General features: G+C 49.1%; 5 protein-coding genes across 5 annotated transcripts; 2 read left to right on the top strand and 3 right to left on the bottom strand.

Annotated features, from left to right (window-relative positions):
- Positions 1-355: 355 nt before the first annotated feature.
- Positions 356-1250, top strand: J7337_004184 (uncharacterized protein; the record flags this gene model as incomplete). The annotated part of the gene is made up of 3 exons (XM_044821884.1): positions 356-664; positions 714-971; positions 1014-1250. 3 exons carry the CDS (start codon positions 356-358, stop codon positions 1248-1250), a joined length of 804 nt encoding a protein of 267 aa, XP_044683217.1.
- Positions 1251-2831: 1581 nt separating this feature from the next.
- On the top strand, positions 2832-4151 carry J7337_004183 (uncharacterized protein; the record flags this gene model as incomplete). The annotated part of the gene is made up of 2 exons (XM_044821883.1): positions 2832-2887; positions 2978-4151. 2 exons carry the CDS (start codon positions 2832-2834, stop codon positions 4149-4151), a joined length of 1230 nt encoding a protein of 409 aa, XP_044683216.1.
- A 950-nt stretch (positions 4152-5101) lies between these two features.
- J7337_004182 (uncharacterized protein) lies at positions 5102-7502 on the bottom strand (the record flags this gene model as incomplete). The annotated part of the gene is made up of 3 exons (XM_044821882.1): positions 5102-5641; positions 5694-7282; positions 7379-7502. The coding sequence occupies 3 exons, from the start codon at positions 7500-7502 to the stop codon at positions 5102-5104; spliced, it is 2253 nt and encodes a 750-aa protein (XP_044683215.1).
- Positions 7503-11087: 3585 nt separating this feature from the next.
- On the bottom strand, positions 11088-12117 carry J7337_004181 (uncharacterized protein; the record flags this gene model as incomplete). Its single annotated transcript, XM_044821881.1, has 2 exons — positions 11088-11943; positions 11993-12117. The coding sequence occupies 2 exons, from the start codon at positions 12115-12117 to the stop codon at positions 11088-11090; spliced, it is 981 nt and encodes a 326-aa protein (XP_044683214.1).
- Positions 12118-13715: 1598 nt separating this feature from the next.
- On the bottom strand, positions 13716-14364 carry J7337_004180 (uncharacterized protein; the record flags this gene model as incomplete). Its single annotated transcript, XM_044821880.1, has 2 exons — positions 13716-14057; positions 14107-14364. 2 exons carry the CDS (start codon positions 14362-14364, stop codon positions 13716-13718), a joined length of 600 nt encoding a protein of 199 aa, XP_044683213.1.
- Between the last annotated feature and the right edge of the window lie 3006 nt (positions 14365-17370).

Below are 17370 nucleotides of genomic sequence, written 5' to 3'. Positions count from 1 at the left end.
GAGGAGTGGTGGTCCTGATGAAGGAGCGGACGAAGAAGAATTACAGAGCCAGTACACGCTCTCCTATCGGGCCTCAGGCTTGATTCGTCCAGATCCCACAATCAATGCACAGCTTTGTTCGTTTTCCGGTATCAGAGTGGCTGGACCGCCAGCCAACGACGAGAATTGGTTTCCTGGTGTGGGTAATGGGTTAGTGACAGGTTCAGGGGCACCAATCTGCCAGATTGTGAGATTAGAATGGTCACCAAATGGATTGGGTTGTAATCTTCGACCTATCTTAACAGCACTTTCGACCAGTGGATGTATATACGCGATTGGTGAGCACATCGATCGACAGTCTGCAATGATATCAGGCATGCGGGTTCGAAGCTTTAAGGCATGGAAGACACTCTGGGGCCTCGGGGCCCAACTTCCGCTGCCCGACAGCAACGAAGAAGATGGATACCGAAACATGAATGAACGCATCCAGGCCTTCTCGTGGGCCAAAGAAGTGGCTACAGGCAGAGGCCTTCTGGCGTACTGCAATGATGTCGAAGAAGTAGCTGTAATGGCGGTCCAGCTCTTCTCACAGGCAAAAGAAGGTGACCCCTCGAGTGAAGAGACGCGATGGGACATCCAAGAAGTTGGCCGGTTTGATGGTAGAGGGAGACATATTAAGGAAGACGTGAGTCATGTTGAACTTGGTCGGGGAAGGCTCTAACACGATGAAATAGGCTGTGGATATCACAGATCCCGATTACGTGCCCCATGGGAGTGCCTTTTCCTTGAAATGGAGCCCATGGTTCAATGACCAAGGCAAAAGGGTTGCTATTCTAGCATATTTGGCAAAGAATCATGTCGGGTTCCGAAAGATCACTATCCTCGGCAATTGGGAGAAGGGCCACCCTCCACACATCGAAGTCGAGAAGGCGGATATGGCAGCCATTTGCATGTTTCTATCAACGGATGCATATATCGAGTGGGAAGATCTGGTACGTGGTTCATGGCACGCGGAATAGCCGTAGCTAACGTAGCCCGAGATCGTATATGACGATGGTAAGCCCGTAGCCAGGGGCGTGGTCGCTGATCCCTTCAATGTGAAGCCGTTTCAGGTTTCGTTTGTTGGCGGCGCTGAGGAGTTGGCTGGCGCTCACTATACTTGGGAGTGCTCGACAACGTATTCCAAGGAAGATGAAATAGTCTCGTCGAATCCTGTTTCTGGTACACAATTCTCACAGGCTTTGCACAAAACCCTTCTAACAGCAGCTTAGGGCTTCTAATTCATGATCAAGGCATAACACACACAGGATCGGTCCCGTACTACTCAATCGCCAGATTATCTGCAACATCGGGCAACCAAGATTGGTTTCAAACAAACCTTCCAGACTCAGAAGCCTCTGTACCGAAATGGGCAACAAGAATTCGGAAGCAGACAACACGGCTCGTTGCAAGAGCGGTTGCGCTGGAAGGTTTAGACTCAGATTCAGATGACTCAGAAGACGGCCTAATGGACGAAGATACGACACAACTACAAGTTCCCGAATCGAGGTACCGCATCTGGGGTATGGTGCAGTCACCCGGCGGTGGCACAACAGCCGTGCTTGTATCACAATACAGCACTTTGCACCCAGAAAGACGAGCACTCTGTAAACTAATGTTTTCAAGAAGAGACGAAGAGCGTGGCGAGAATGATGCAGTCACACTATCGAAGCCTTTAACTACTGAAGGCCAGGTTTGGGAGTGGATGTACGGGAATGCCCCTGAAGTGCTTGGGACCACAGCAACCCGCAAGATATCTACTGAGCTTAACAATTCCCTATTGAGAGAGCAGTTTAGAGATGTTGCTGCTAGTCAACGCTGCGTGTTTTGCGATGCGGCATTACGATTGGAAGAGGAAGAGGCAAAATGTGAAAACGGGCATTTGTTTGGTAAGTTGTCTACGCAGCCTCTCTAGGGCCGTTCTTGTTGACATATTTGACTAGCGCGCTGTGCTTCTACGGGACTGGCGATAATGGCTCCTGATATTTCTCGGATCTGTGCAGTGTGCGAGTTGCGATGTCTAAAAGTCGCAGAGTTGAAGCGTGTTGTCGAAATGCATTTTGGACCAGGGGCAAATGTACAGGCATCAGGGGAGGTTTGTGGTGGATGCGGGGGAAAGTTCGTCGCATGAATAAGTTTGGCGCCTGGAGTGCAAATCAAATAGCAGAAACGATTTAGCGGCAGAGGAGCGATAAGTCCTCTGTCTCTTTTCTTCGAAGGGGGTTCCTCTTATATACCCAACATACAGGTACATTGAGAAATGGGTACCTCAGGAGTTGGGAGATGAGGTTTAATCCCAAGTGTTTTTTAGTGAAAATGAAAAGCCAAGGCTGCATATGAATACCTAAGGTAGGGATAGAAACACAGCGACTTCTTCATTATTGAATTAATACCTAACACAATACGGAGTAAGGTAGGCGAGCAAAACCCATCTGTGAGACACTGCGCGGCAAGGGAGCCAATGATCATCGTCTGCCCCGCATTACGTCGAATTTAGTGTGTAAGGACCCTGGTTCTGTGATTCAGGTCACTTCCCTTAAGCGCTAGTGCTCCATTACCTACACCGTATTAAACGGATCTCTTCCAGGTTCGCAGTGACAGGCAGTGCAGGGCACCTCATGCATGTACTTCCAACCCGACAGCCTTCCATTCCGTTATTGTCATCTTCTCTTTTCCCACATTCAACTCACTTTAAAGACTTCCCCGTAAATGCTTCCTCTCTTATCTTATTTTCTCACAATTTCTACCTTTTCACCCCTGCTTCTAGTAGCCACAGCTAGCGGCTAGGAAGAAGGCTCTCACTTACACCCACCATGTCTGCTTCTCGATCTGGTGCTGCCGTTCCAGCAGTCAGTGCCAACTTCGAAGAGTGAGTATTAGCATCTACTTCTGTTAACTTTCAAAGCGATTCTTTCAAGTTTCTATTGAATTTTCCCAAACCTGCTGACTCCGGCATCAGATCTCTCGCTTCCAGGCCCTTTCTCTTCGTTGTCGGCCCAGAAGCCAAGGAGTTCCATGTACACAAAGGGCTCATCGGCCGACTGTCGCCAGTCCTAAACGCTCTAGTAAACGGGAACATGCGAGAAGCTCGAGAAGGTCGCGTCGTATGGGCAGACTTGGATGTCGACACTTTTGTGCGCTTCGCCAAATTCGCTTACTCTGGTGACTACAGTGAGGCACAACCTGTTCTTATCCGGGAACCAGAACTTGACACTCAAGGCAACCACTCGCCAATCAAATCCTATACTCGTGATGGCAATGAATATGCATCCTCGTCTGGACAGGACTCAGATGACTCTCGCAGCACCCGCTCGAATTCGGAGGAAATGCGTGACGACAATGATTTTGATCAAGACGAGGATCTTGACGACGATGACGACTCTTCCGAAGGCACTCCATCAGGATACCAAAGCCCTGCAGGTGACGGAGCAAGTTCATCTGAGGCTTCCACCACTGTAGACCACATGCCACCACGCAATGGCGGTGACCGACCACCGTTCACTTATACCTACACCTACGAATATTGCGAGTGGAAGCTGCCAGCGGCCGTTGGCGAGTTTATACAGAGTTATCAGTCCAACAACGATCAACAAAATGACGTTCTACAATCGGCTGAAGACGGTGGGATATCAAGACGCAAACGCAGGTGTCCGGATCAAAGTTATATGCTTGACGTAACAACCCCAATAGGAAAGCGGTTTGAAGCGATGAGGAATTTTGCGCGTCCTCCATACAACTCATCCATGATTCACAGCGGCGCTCCAGCGGTGACTAGTTTGCAGAGCACACAACAAGGCAAATACTCATATCTGCCTGTCTTCCTCAGTCACGCACGACTCTACATCCTGGCAGATAAGTATGGTGTTGAAGATCTCCGCCGTCTCTCCATTTGCCGCCTTCATTGTATACTCTACTACTTTTACTTCGACCAATACAATATTCCCGACATCGTGGCCCTCGCCCAGGAACTGTTCGAAAATACTGTGGAGGATGATATTGCACGAGAGATCATTGTGGAGTACTTTGTGTGCTTCATTGAGTACATTCGGGATACCCCAGAAGTCAAAGAGCTACTGCGCAAGGGAGGTGACTTTCCTGTAGCATTGGTCTCTCGTGTGGCCATGCGCTTGTAAACCGGAGAAGGCCTACATGCGGCACTGGACTGAGATGGAAGCGAGGCGTTAGGATTAGACATGTCAGGGCGTTCATGGTTTGAAAATGATATTTCGGACTACTTGGCCTTGCTTTTTTTTTTATCCCTCTACAAGAAAGGAAAGAATGGGGAAACTGCATCGTTGGTTTGTGACAGTCAAATTCGTCCAGGTACGAGATTTACTGTCTTGCAGACAATTCGATAGAGAAGCCTAAGTTAGGAATATAATGACTAAGGTATTCAACAAATGCTATATGCTCCGCAAGAGATGCAAATGCTAGGCGAAAGACGTCACACAATATACACAGACAGAGCATGGACAGGTACACAGGACTAACGGAAGTAAGTCATCGAGGAATAATTTCATTTCCTATCTTTCGTCTCAAGTCTTTAATTCCTAGCTGCTGGTTGCGATATGCTACCAAACAAGCTCCCTTTCTTCTCTCCATCCAAGGACCCTAAACCAGCCACAGAGGAAGAAGTAATATTCGAAAAGAACAAACGCAAACGTAGATACACATTAGCGACTAGCGCAGCTCCTTCCATCAGAGGAGAAGATCTCGCAGCAAGACGTCGTAACCTGTATACACGTCTCCCTTCAAACTAAATGACTGAGATAGCCACTCGCCAAGTCACCCTGACATGAGCGTAAATGGCATACCATGCCACAATGACGGGTTAACGACCGCCCGAGATATATGAAATTTATATAAACGTGGAACGAGAAAAAGAAGTAGCTCGAAAGTAGCCACATAAAAAGAAAATAATTGGTCGAGTGAGTGACAAGAAGTTCGAAAGGAATTTAAATCATCCACCAGAAGAGTAAAGAAGCGTGAGCAGACCATAATGCTCAGAGTCTCTCCATGGTACCGCAGAACGCCGTTCCTTTTAATACTGTTTCATACAGGGCAATCAACGGCTGTAGGCCGCTCAATACGCCTGGCCAGGTACGGGTTTCCTGTTAAGAGAGCCCGAAGGAGATGGCCCTGAGCGAGGCTCCTGAGAAGGATTCATGGGACTGGGTCCAGGGGGGTTATTTCTTCGGTTCATCCCGCTTGGGCTCTGTGAACGGCCACCAGCAGGCCTAGGTGACTGAGAACGAGGTCCAGGACTCATGGGTCTGCCACTTGGGGGTCCATTACGAGGACCGGGTGACTGTGCTCGAGGACCTGGGCTCATTGGACGTCCTTGAGGCCGGCCAGGAGGTCCCATTGGTGATTGAGGACGACTGCCGTTAGGATTAGGACCAGCAGGTGAGGCAGGTCGAGCTTGACCAAAGTTTCCTTGGGGGGTCATAGGTCGTTGTCCATGAGGCTGATTAGGTCCAGGTCCTCGGGGAGGCCCGCCAGCCTTAACAGGAGGGCCTGGGCGAGGGCCGCCTTGAGCAGGGCGGGGCTTCACAGGACGAGTTGACAAACAGGTTCGAGGAACAACACCCTGTCGAGAACGGTCAAGTCTGATGCAGAGAGCCTAGAAAAAGGTTAGATTGGGCTGAGGCGTGAATTGAATTGTATAAACTTACCCAGCCATCATCGTACTCATGAAGGAGTCGTACGAGGTCACCAGCCCTAAGTTCCAATTCATCGTCCATAGTGGGCTTGAAGTCAAGCTGCACGCGGTGAACGGCCGAGTTTGCGGGTCCGCCAGCAGCAGCAATAGCCGCGGCGCCCGCAGAAGGGCTGTCAAGGCCTCCAAAAGGAGCGGAAGAGCCACTGTACTCAGTACCAGCAGGACTAGCGGGAACAGCTGCCATAGGGGTATTCGGAAGGGTCAGGTCAAGTTGCTGAGGGCCTCCAGCCTTGCGAATCGAAGTCTTACGAGCGACCATAGCGGCAACTGCAGGTCCATTGGCGGAGGCGGGTCCCTGGGGAGAAGAAGGTGATTGAGGTGAAACTGGAGCGGTGGCGGCAGGGAGAGCGGCGGCGGCAGCAACAGCAATGGTCGACTTTTCCGACATGGGGCTGGGAGAAGCCCTCATCGCAGAAGCAGTCTCTTCCTGAACGGGAGATGGAACACGCTCGGCCTGAGTGCCGAAGGGGTTAGCTGGATCGACGCTTTGAGCTGTTGTTGGACGCTCCCAGGCACTGCCTCCAACGGCTCGAGGGGATGAGGGACCAGTAGCAGGTGAAGAAGCGGCAGCTGGTACAGCAAGAGTTAAACCTGCACCTTTGCTTGCGCGCTTCTCCTTTTCAAGACCGTTCCAGTTTGGAAGGAATTGGGTGACAGGTCGGAGACTAACACGGGGAGCCTTTGCATCAGTGCGAATAGAGGCAGTTTCAGTGGGCTCAGGAGACATAGAACGACGGACAGCAGCTGCGGCAACCATTGGAGGGCCACCGTTACCAGCCATCGGCCCATGAAGCTTCTCATCATCGTTCTCGAGCCTTTCCATCTCAGCCTGCTTTCGGCGTTTAGTGAAGATAAAGTAGACAAGCAAGCCCATGGCGAGTAATCCGCCAAGAACACCAAACGCGATTCCAGCCTTGGTTCCTGCACTGGTGCCACCACTAGCTTCTGGCACAGCACTGGAGCTTGAGCTAGGGAGACTCGAGGCTCCCGACATGTCGGCAACCTCATCGATAGTTGTGGAAGCAGAAGCTGAGCCAGTGGCTTTGGCGAGAACAGATTCGATAGATTGACTGCCAGTGGGATCGCGAATAACGGAAGGGACGCTTGATGGGTCGTTACTAGTGGTAATTTGGGCGCGAGTTCTGGACGGTTTAGCTGTCGAGCTCTCCTTCGCATCGTCATCCTCGGATTTGCTGCGAGACTTGGCATCCTCAGCAGCCTTCTTCTTGGCAGCCTCTTGTGCCTTTTCCTTCTCTTCCTCAGCCTTTTCTTGTTTCGCCTTGTCTTCGGCAGCCTTTTTCTTCGCTGCTTCTTCCTCCTTCTCCGCCTGTTCTTTTGCCTTTTCCTTGGCTTCTTCAGCTTCCTTCTTTTTCTCTTCAGCCTCTTCCTTCTTCTTTTCTTCGGCCTCCTTCTTTGAGTCTCTCTCATCGTCATCATCCTTTGAGGAGCCCGTTGGTTTAGGCTCGTGGCCTACTGTTTTGTAGCCACCAATCTTCCCTTCGAAAGTAGCTTCCATTGTCTTGTAGACAGTCCTTATTTCTTCTACGATAATATTAGTTGGTACACAATTCACTGGTCAAAACCAAAATCGTAATTGGCGAAGACAATTTGGTGTACTCGAATAATTCCAAAACTTACGTGGTTGCCTCTTGTGTACATGACGCTTTGAGCCGTCGGATGAGACGTCGATCTCATGAGCGATGTTACCAAATCCAAAAAGCCCGTCGGCCCTGCGGTGTATTTGCAGATGCCGGAGATGCATGTTTGCTGGAGTTTCGGAAATTCAGATACGACGGCAACAAATTCAAAGGAGGAGATCGCGCGAGGATCCCAATTCCAAGTCCGTGGTTTTGGTGGAATATATCGTCGTTCAAGACGAAATTGGCGGGGCTGGTTGTGAAGTCGACTGGAATGAAGGGCGTTGTAATATAATAGAGGGCGGGAATAAAGAATCTGTTCCTTAGGGGTCTCGAGACTGATGTCCTTATACGGGCGACGGCGGCGGCGATGTCTCAGACGAGAACGGTGGGGGGTGCGTCGGTAACGAGGGTGATGTGAATTCGCAAGTCCAAATGCTAGTTACAACGTGATATATGGATGTTGTTGGACCAGCTGCCAAACCAGAGTTAAATGTTGAAAGGAAGCGGTGGATATGAATATCGCTCTGATAAACAAAGAGCGCACGGCAGCAGTCTTGCAAAAACGCGCCAGAGGTTGAAACGAACGGACAAACTGAACTCAACACGGTGATAGCCAAAGCAAGGCGACCGTGCAAGGGAACAGTTCTGAAAACGACTGAACGATTTCGAGGTTGAAAGAGTGTAAAAGAATGGATGGTAGTGGAGAGAAAAAAAGACAATGGGCGGAAGAGGCCCTGGACGAGGATATGGTTGTGAGGTGAGGAGATGTGGAAGGACCAGGAGCAGCTCAGTGGAGGCACTTGCCAAATACAAGGTTACCGAGCAAGGTCCCCGGACTTCCCATTGAATTCCAGGACCTACTAATGTTTGATAGGGCCAACCGAGCCCCCAAGCTAAAAGTAATCCTAGCGGGGGCAGAGCTGAACCTGGCAGTGACAGTCGAGGTACTCCGTATTCTCCGTGCCATGTCCAGTCTCCAGATGGGCCAATTTTATTCAAGTTTCATCTTTACAGTACAAGATGGTACAGTTGAGATTGTCCCCCGTCCTCGGTAGAATGCCAATTACCTCCAGCTGTGGGTTGTTGAGCAAACATACGCCATACGAAAATGCACAGTTGAGTCTGCATAAAGCTACACCCCAAGATGCATAGGATGGTACAGTACATCACACGACACTACCTAGGTTAGGCATATCGTATTCCAAATTTAATCTGCCACTTGTGCAGCCATCTCTGTCGTGTCACCCGTATCACCATGACCATCGCGACAATGACTGCTATCAGGCCCACTAACGGATGAGACAGGGTCCTGATTCCCACTCATTTTATTCATGAGGCGCCGTGCATTGATGATGATCAGCAGAGAAGCATGCGGCCAAGGAATTCGAGTGATTTTTGATTTGCCGAGAGGAGAAGAACCGAGGTGGGAGTCTTCAAGGCTGATCCCTGCCGATTTGTGAAGACTGAGGAGGTTCACAATAGCCAGGGGTAGCGCGTTGGCGGGGGGTTAAACATCAGGGGTGGCTTGGGCCACTGACGCCAGCAGTCAGGTACATAAGTCGCATGATTGGTTAGCGCAGACCCGCTAAATCTGTTTAGCCAGGAACCGTTGGGGCGCCGGCCAATCCGTAATGGCTTATCCAATCGACCCCTGTGCAGCGTGGCTGCTACAGTTTCCAGCCCTCAGGGAGCAAGAAAACACCGAACCTTGATATAAGTTGTCAAAATAAACTTAGCAAAGAAACCTTAAGCTTGGGCTAAATTTACATAATCTTTTTTGTCGCTTAGGGTCAAGGCCCCAAGCTTTCCTCCCCTAGCCAGCTCTAACGTCTTCCAACCCAAATTAGAGAATAGCCCCGATTTCATTAAAATTATCACACACCCACTCACACTCTCCTTTTCCATGGATGATGGATCTAATCACGATTATCGACCGGTTCACTCAAGAATGTTAGTCTATCGAACTCGCCTTCGGTAAACGTTTCCATTCTGCCATCGGCTTCCTGCCCTTTGGCTGGTTACTGTGTTCGTTGCAGCGATGGAAGAATAGAAAATACATCATAGTTGCAGGGATGTGTTTACATCTTGGACAACCTACTCACAAATGATCCCACCAACTGTTTTGATTCGATAATAAGAGTCAGTGATATCTTGTTTGTTCTATTTGAATGAGTGGCTCAATTTCTTCTGCAGGAAATCGAATCTAGAGCTCCTACTAGCAATTATGCTAATTCCACTGATTCGACGACCCATTTCTACGACGTCAGAAGAAACAAACTCCTCCTTTGTTTGAGCCACTTTGACCGCTTTAGCTGACGCATTGACTCTATCTATATATGGGTTAAACGACAGATGGAGATGAGTCTGTGCCTGCTCTGTGCTCTTTTAATGTATCCGTCCATCCGCTGGAAACGGCCCTTGTCAAGCCGAGATGAGAAAGCATTTCGTGCAGCAATCGATTCTCGGAATGATTAGCGAAGGTTGGCAAATATGCCTTGCACAGCATCTTTTCATAAAAACGACGAAATGATTCACAATAGGGTCTAGATGGGCATTCCCAAATTCTAAATACAGGGGTTTTAATTAATCTTTAGTTACATCGTAACAACGTCACTGTTTCATGTTCAGCCTCGGTCCCTCTGTCTTGGTTGACAAACAAATGATATCGATGTTAGATCCATTGTTGTTGTGGATATGAGCTGTTGTTTCGATTTACTTCAACGCTTTTCTCCAGCTTCAACTACAGGCGTCGGTGTTCCGCAGTCAATGAGACAAGGCTTTCCCTGCGATACCTCATTGGGTTCCTGGGTATCTAATCAAATTCATAAGTGCTCCATAGAGAGCAGATACGGGCTAGGTAGATGCCATAAAAGAAAGTCATTTCGGCTCCGTTTCGAGATCCTTGGTGTGTTCCTCACCTGCCGATAACAGCGCTGGCTACTCTGTACCTCTGGTAAAATGGAATTTCGCAGAACATCCTGTTTTCGTCCTTTCTATCGTTACTCAAAATTGTGAGTGTGGTTGGTCAGAGACAATTGAGTTTCAGGGATTAGGATCATCAGTGTCCGAGACATGACATTCCTGCGTGGCTTTAAATTTGTCTTGGTGTTAATGGGTGATTCCCTTTGTCCCTTCAACCATTTTGACATCACAAGGGCCTGAAATTCTTTACAGACCATTAAAAATGCATTCTTTATAGGAGTAGTAGCATATATGGGAGGGGAATCTTTGCAATTATCAGTCGAAGCTCGAAATGACCCCCTCAACACCTCTGTTTAAGATAGAATCACACCACCGAGTACGGTAATGGATAACTGGACCCCGAATTCATGAGGCTAGTTACCGAAACACTTCCAAGTTAGTCAAGTTACGATTCGCCCATGAATGCGCTGTTGAGCATCATAAGTATGTTCTTGAACTCTACCCATTCCAGGCGATGAGTTCTCAAACCGTAGTGTTTAGAATGGGGAGTTGCCAGGAAGCGATAAAAACACTCATCACCTTCCGCGAAATTTTCTATTCAGCCATCATCGTATATCTCTATATATAGAAAGCAAATATGCTCATGTGTGAATCCAAACTGCTCAATTCAACAGGCGTCATCATACAGTTATTATAAGTACAAGAGCAGGCAAACGCTCGCTATGCTGAGTCAATGCCACGGGTATATAATGCTTCTCCCAAGATCCAGCCTCGTCTCTTCCTCTTCACATAGAATCTTCCATCTGACGGCTTCTCGCCTTGATCCAGTTATCCTTATCCAACTTTCCGCCTTGAGCTTCGAGACCCATTCCCCTTTCTACCCATTCTTTGCTCTCCATATGCCGCAGTCGACTAAGCGCACGAGCGAATGCGAATGCCTCTTCAGAACTGGCAAAGAGATTTGAGTCTTTGAGCTTGTCAACGCTGTGTACCAGGTCATGGTTGGCAGCAGCATCCTCCGCGTGCTCATGCTTCACGCCCTGCTTCATGAGGCTTTCAGCGATCTCATCTCGGGAAACAAAAAGATCTGAAAGGGGTTTTTCTGTAGTCAGGACAAGCTTGGCGTTGCCCTCATACACAACATCGATGAATGTGATGAAGCGTCGCGCGAGATCTCGCTGCTGATGATTCATTGCGGGAATATCAGTTACAATGAATGCCTCATAAGCCCGAACCAGCTCAATGAAATCAGCAGCAGATTTTGGTTGTCGGATCAATTCGTCAAAGGTGAACCATGCCGCTCGTCCGCTGACTCGAGGAACATAAATCTCACGACCCCAGACCTTTTGCGTCTCGGGTCGAGGTTCAGGCTGTTCAGGATCGCCGAGGAATCGGAACCATTTCTCTGCGTGTGCATGCGCATGGCTGTCGAGTGAAGTGTGGTACACACCAGATGGAGGTCGAGGGATCTTTCGGTAATCGGTTGGCGAGTCGAGATTTATGACATGCAAACGATTCTTGAGAAGTTCGATGGCGGGGATGAATGACTCCCGCTGGACACCGTTCTTGTACAGCTCGTCGGGGTGTCTGTTGGAAGTTGTTACAAGGACTACACCGTTTGCCATGAGAGATTCAAGTAGCCTGTATACGGTCAGCATTGAGCGAGTTTGAAGTAATAAAGTGCACCCACCGTCTCAAAATCATTGCATCTGCTACATCCGTGCACTGGAACTCGTCGAAACAGAGCACATTTGCCTGTTGAGCAATGTCGGCCGCGATATATGGTACTCCGTCAATGTCGTTTCCGTGCTCCATTTTGAATCTATGAAGTCTCTTGTGTACATCCTGCATGAAGTTGTTGAAATGAATTCGACTTTTTGACTTAACAGATGGAGGCAGAGTTTCATATAACAGATCCATCAACATGGTCTTGCCACAACCCACGTCACCATAGAGATACAGGCCCCTCGGAAGATCGTTAGGGATATCCCCAGTAGCCGACCTGCTGCCGCCTGCGCCGAAGAGCGACGAGAATATTGACTTCTTCGTGGGCTTGAGGGATTCGATGCTGGGGTGCTGGACTGGCGGTGCATCATATTTCTCCAACTCATGATATAAGTTTTGGAAATTCTGTATGATCCCTTCTCTACTATCAGCAATGCCTTACATTCCCGGCTAGGTTCCGATATCCTCACCTCTTTGGTGTTCATCGTTTCGCAGTATGCCCGCCTGTACTCTTCTGTCATATTCTGGAATTGGACCTCCGCCGTGTATAGGTTCAGCATCGACTACTGTTGCCATCGACCGCGATCGGTTAAAACATGACGTCGATAAGTTTGCGCCTTGAATCGTAAGTGCTTGTTGTGTTTGTCGGCAATATAAGCCTGTCCTCAAGCCCTGTGATGTTGCGCTCGTCCGAAGCGTCCTCGAAAATCTACCGCCATCCGCCGATAGTCGTAACAATCGAGGATGGCGAGCAGTGGCCCTACACCTCAGCGCGCCACGCATATTGATCGCATATATTTCGCAAGAATCAAGGCGGTTTCGTTCGCGATCGTTCGTTGGTGAGTATACAGAAATAAGTTTGTAACATGAGAGAGTTAATCATGGAGGGGAGTTGCGAATCCGGTATGTGAGTGACGATGGTGTGGGCCGGGTTTAGAATTGGTCCCCGGTACTGGTGACCCGAAGGCTGCCGATATTCCCGGATGTCCTTTCAATTAAGCACTCCTGTGTCAGCTTACCGAGCTCACTAACACAGGTTACTTGATGGACTTCCAACAGTCTACCCTAGATGCTTGACTGTCAACCAGCTGCTCACATAGTAGCTATTTCACATGATGTATCCCCAGCACTCCAAACTCGCATCTCTCGTTTTAAGCTCTTTGTCAACTGTTTCCAAACGCTATATTCGAGCATAATTGTTCATTCAAAGGCCGGCCCGGCTACTCTACTCTCGGGATTTTCAAGCAAAATGCCGATTCAACCCCGAAGGCAAAGCATCAGCAATTATAAATCCTATTGCGGGGGGCCGAACCCTAAGATGTTACGAGATGGTTCTAAACTCCTTGAGCACGACCCGGAGATGGTTCTCCGACCAAGGTAAGTGACTTGATAGTAACAGCAAGTCGCCCTCCAAAACCTGCAAGTGGTTGTCATTATAAGATTAGACATTTGGAATCTGGCGGGTAACGGGGCTCGAGGTTGTGCATCAGTCGAATAAGTACTCTGATGAACTAGTGACCGATTCATTCATTCATTGCCTGGTGGACACAAGCTTCGGTCGGTATTCAGGCTCACAGGTATTCCAGTAACTAATAGCTTCAAATTGCTCCCGCTGTTTTAAACACAGTTCCCAGACGATTTCGTGAATATCATGTCGCATATGTCCCAACATCCCACCAACACTCCGCCTAGGCCATAATAACTGCAAGACCTATGATAGCGACCAGACCAGTGAGAGGAGCACCAAGAACACCAGCAGCATTATCGTCGTTGTTACCATCCTTGGACTTTCCGGAGCTGCTGTCGCTATCTGAGTCGGCGTCACCAGCGTCCACCAACTCGCCACCAAATGGCTTCTTGCCTGGGTTGACCCCAGAACTTAGCTCCGATGCGCGCTTCTTATAGTCGGAGAGAGTCTTGTTGGAGTCGGCGTTGATGATACCAACCATACCCGAGGCGCATTCTTTGCCCTGGGAGGAGTAGAAAGGCGTAGGGTCAGTGTCATTGATGGTGACCTTGAAAATCTTGTCCTAGAGAGGTGTTAGAAATCGCAAAGAGGCCCGAGGAGTCGCAACTTACGGCAGATCCGCTGTCAGTGGGAACGAACCCGGAAAAGAAGCCAGTGCCCATATCGAGAGGAGAGCAAGGGTATCGGTAATCGCCAGCAACGACGCTGTGGTTCTTGGGCTCGAAATGGAACTCAAGGACATCACCCTTCTCAGCCTCAACCTCTTCGGGGTCGAACTTGTCGTCGTTGGTAGCTGTGATTTTAATAGTCTTCGCGCTGGCCAAGTACGCCAAAACGGCTGAGGCGAACAACGTCTTGAGCGAAGGCATTATCAGTGAGTGGTAGAGCGGTGCTGTGAAACTACGTGACGCGTTGGTGCAAGAGTATAAGCTCGTGAGGATCAATAAGTAAGGCAGGTTGGCAAGTTGGGGTTTATCATTTTATGAGAAGTTGACCGCTGCTAGCAAGCCTCTTAAAAAGATACACCGTCAGGCCAAGAGTCGCCTGTTGCCCAGCAGCCCCTGATATCAGGGCAATTTTTCCGTGTTACTTCTGACATGGGCCAGTTGATACTCTATTCTGATTGCCTAGCAGAGGAGCGAAGATCACGGTTTGACCAAGGGGAGATCAAGGAGATGCAGGGGCTCTCCGTCATGGAGGATTCACTGGTTGGTGCGTTGAGGTCGGGTACCTATTTGTTCCATCGAGAGCCCTGTTTACTTGTGCAGCCCCAGCAACCAGAAGCACAAGGATAATGGCCTACCCTAGAGCTCCAACTTACAGCCGGAAATGTGTATGTTCGTCCAAGTTGACTTACGACATGCCCGATCCTTTGAGTTGACAAGGGTTTGGGTTCTAGAACTCTGTCGCAAGACAAGACAAGACTTGTTCAATGGTATCAAGAAAATGTTTCTCCAGTCTCGGACGAGATGTGAGACACATGCCTTTAAACAAGGCTGTGGAGCACAGCTGAGACCATCAGTCTAGAACGAGATGAATGCTGCAAACGGCTGAGCGGGTGTATCTATCCTTGTTGCTGATCTCGAAAGGAAACATGGGTTCCATTCACCGCTCTACGCATGTCGGTTGCGACGTAGTACGCTCATACGTGGGACCCATACATACCTCCCTCTGTGCAGCAAAAAGGTTGAGCGAAGAACATAGAACGACCTCTAGGTAAGTAAGTACACAACTACATGTGCCCTGCAGGGCAGGCATTGCAGCCTTCCTTCTCATGACTCTGATAACCTTTCAACGTCCGGTAGTGAAACGATGGTATGTGCATTAGTTAGTTGACAATGCAGGCACGCACTATGTCATGAACTCTGGCCGTTGTATTGCTTAAATGTTTTCCCATATCATGAAGCTTGTTTTCACCAAGTAACGGTGTAATGTACTCTATACATGTTCCAGGTTGGTGTACTGACTGACTCAGCTCGTGCCCCATCTCCCGATGGCACTTCCGGGGTCACGGAATACCGGTGCTAAGAACGGGAATGCTCCACAGGGATTCCGGGTCCGAGTGTTCAGCGGACCGACAAAGAATTAACGCTCTCCGGTCGCTGGGCATTTTCGGAAACTATGGCCAAACTTGGCCGCAAACCCGAGACCCGAAACGAGTGGTCGGGGACTCGGGGACTCGGCGTCGTCGGCCGAGAATGACTAGCTCGGACGTACGTCGAACTACCTAAAGGGACGGATCCATCGACGCCAGTCTAGATCCCGGGAATTTGATGATGGGGCTGAGCCGCATCTTTAACTTTGGCCCAATGTAATAATGAACGGGCTGCTAGATCGACGTTATGATCTGCAAAGTAAATTGAGCCCTAAACATGATCGTGATGTTGAGTGACACATGTGTCATCCCTACGGACGCAAACGATATTGGGGTTAATATCAGCAAATAGTCAGGTTGATGCAGGAATTTCAGATGGGAAAGAATCAGCTATTGCGGTATGTCATCAAATTTCCCCAGTATCCCCACTTACATACGTTATGGCCTGAGGCTGAGCTGCAATGGCAAATCAAGGTGCCTAAGGATGAAGAAACATCGTTTGACAGCGTGCCTCGCGAGTCTCCTACCACATCTAGAAGAATCAATATTGTGATCCGCAAACAGCTAAGATATATGGTCTGGGTCTCGACCTTGTGTAGACTGGGGCCAAAATTCTCACGTGAAACACGAACGACATGCGACTTTCGATTCAGCATCCAAAAGATCATACAGACAAAGTGGCCAAGGGATCAAGCCACACACTAGCTGCTGTCACCGGCTATCGTACGTGAACAAGGCCACGGAGGCTACGGTGTCTTTGAGCGTTTTAGCGGTTCATCCCTAGGGCATGCATGTCATCAATGGAATCTAGAACATCGCATTACTAACTACAATGAAGAACAAAGAGAACAATACAGTAGAATGCAGCGTAATGTTCAATAAACAATGGGCTAGGACGTTGAAGAACACAACTGTACACTACCGAATACCCAAGGTGATGGGAATATTGGATGTCCCTAGTCGTCTATGAGTTGAACAGTGCCGTGTAGTTACATATCTACTTTGCTATCAGAGTTTGTCTTCATGCCTGGAATAGCTATTTAGTTACTAAGCGCTGGGTATTTACCAACAGCGTGACACAATCGACAAGACGCACGCGAGATTTCATGACCGATGTATCCCAATCGCCAACGACAGCCTCAAAAGAGGTACCTGAGAACCCGAGCCAGTAAAACTTCCCCGGATCCCCAACACCAGAACACAAATGGAACATTGGGCTCTAGACCACTGGAGACGACGAAGACTCTGCCGCGCTTTTCATCATGGTTCCAACCCCATCGACGATACGACCCCCAAGAGTCCTTTTTTCCATTCCCCAAAGTTACATTCCTCATCGACCAACCAATAGAACTCAAGTGTCAGATATGCCATCAGGCGAGCTGTCAGATCAAATCAGACGCAGAGCCGCCTGACGAAAGTACGTTTAGTCTAATGCCATGTGGTCATGCTGCTTGCTTGCAGTGCCTTGAAGGGTGGTTCGAGTATCAGGGCACTTGCCCCTTCTGCCGAGTCGATCTCATCTATCCCGGGTGTGGGCATAGAGTGTCAGTGAGACCCCTGACTAGGGAAGGACTTCATCTGCTACCAAGGACACTACCAGACCAGGGCAGGATCCCGAATTTCTGTGCGCAGTGCCTCAAAGAAACATTGTTGAGTCAAGCAGAAGAAAAACTCAAACAAGCCATAGAAGGGTTTGAAGCAACCAGACTGCGATTTTACCACACCAAAGCGGCCGCTGACAAGGCAATTATGCTGAACATGAAAGACGAGTTTGAGACAG

Source organism: Fusarium musae, chromosome 3 (genome assembly GCF_019915245.1).
Source record: "Fusarium musae strain F31 chromosome 3, whole genome shotgun sequence".
NCBI lineage: Eukaryota > Fungi > Ascomycota > Sordariomycetes > Hypocreales > Nectriaceae > Fusarium > Fusarium musae.
Note: the sequence above shows the minus strand (reverse complement) of the source record. Positions and strands in the feature narration are given on the sequence as shown.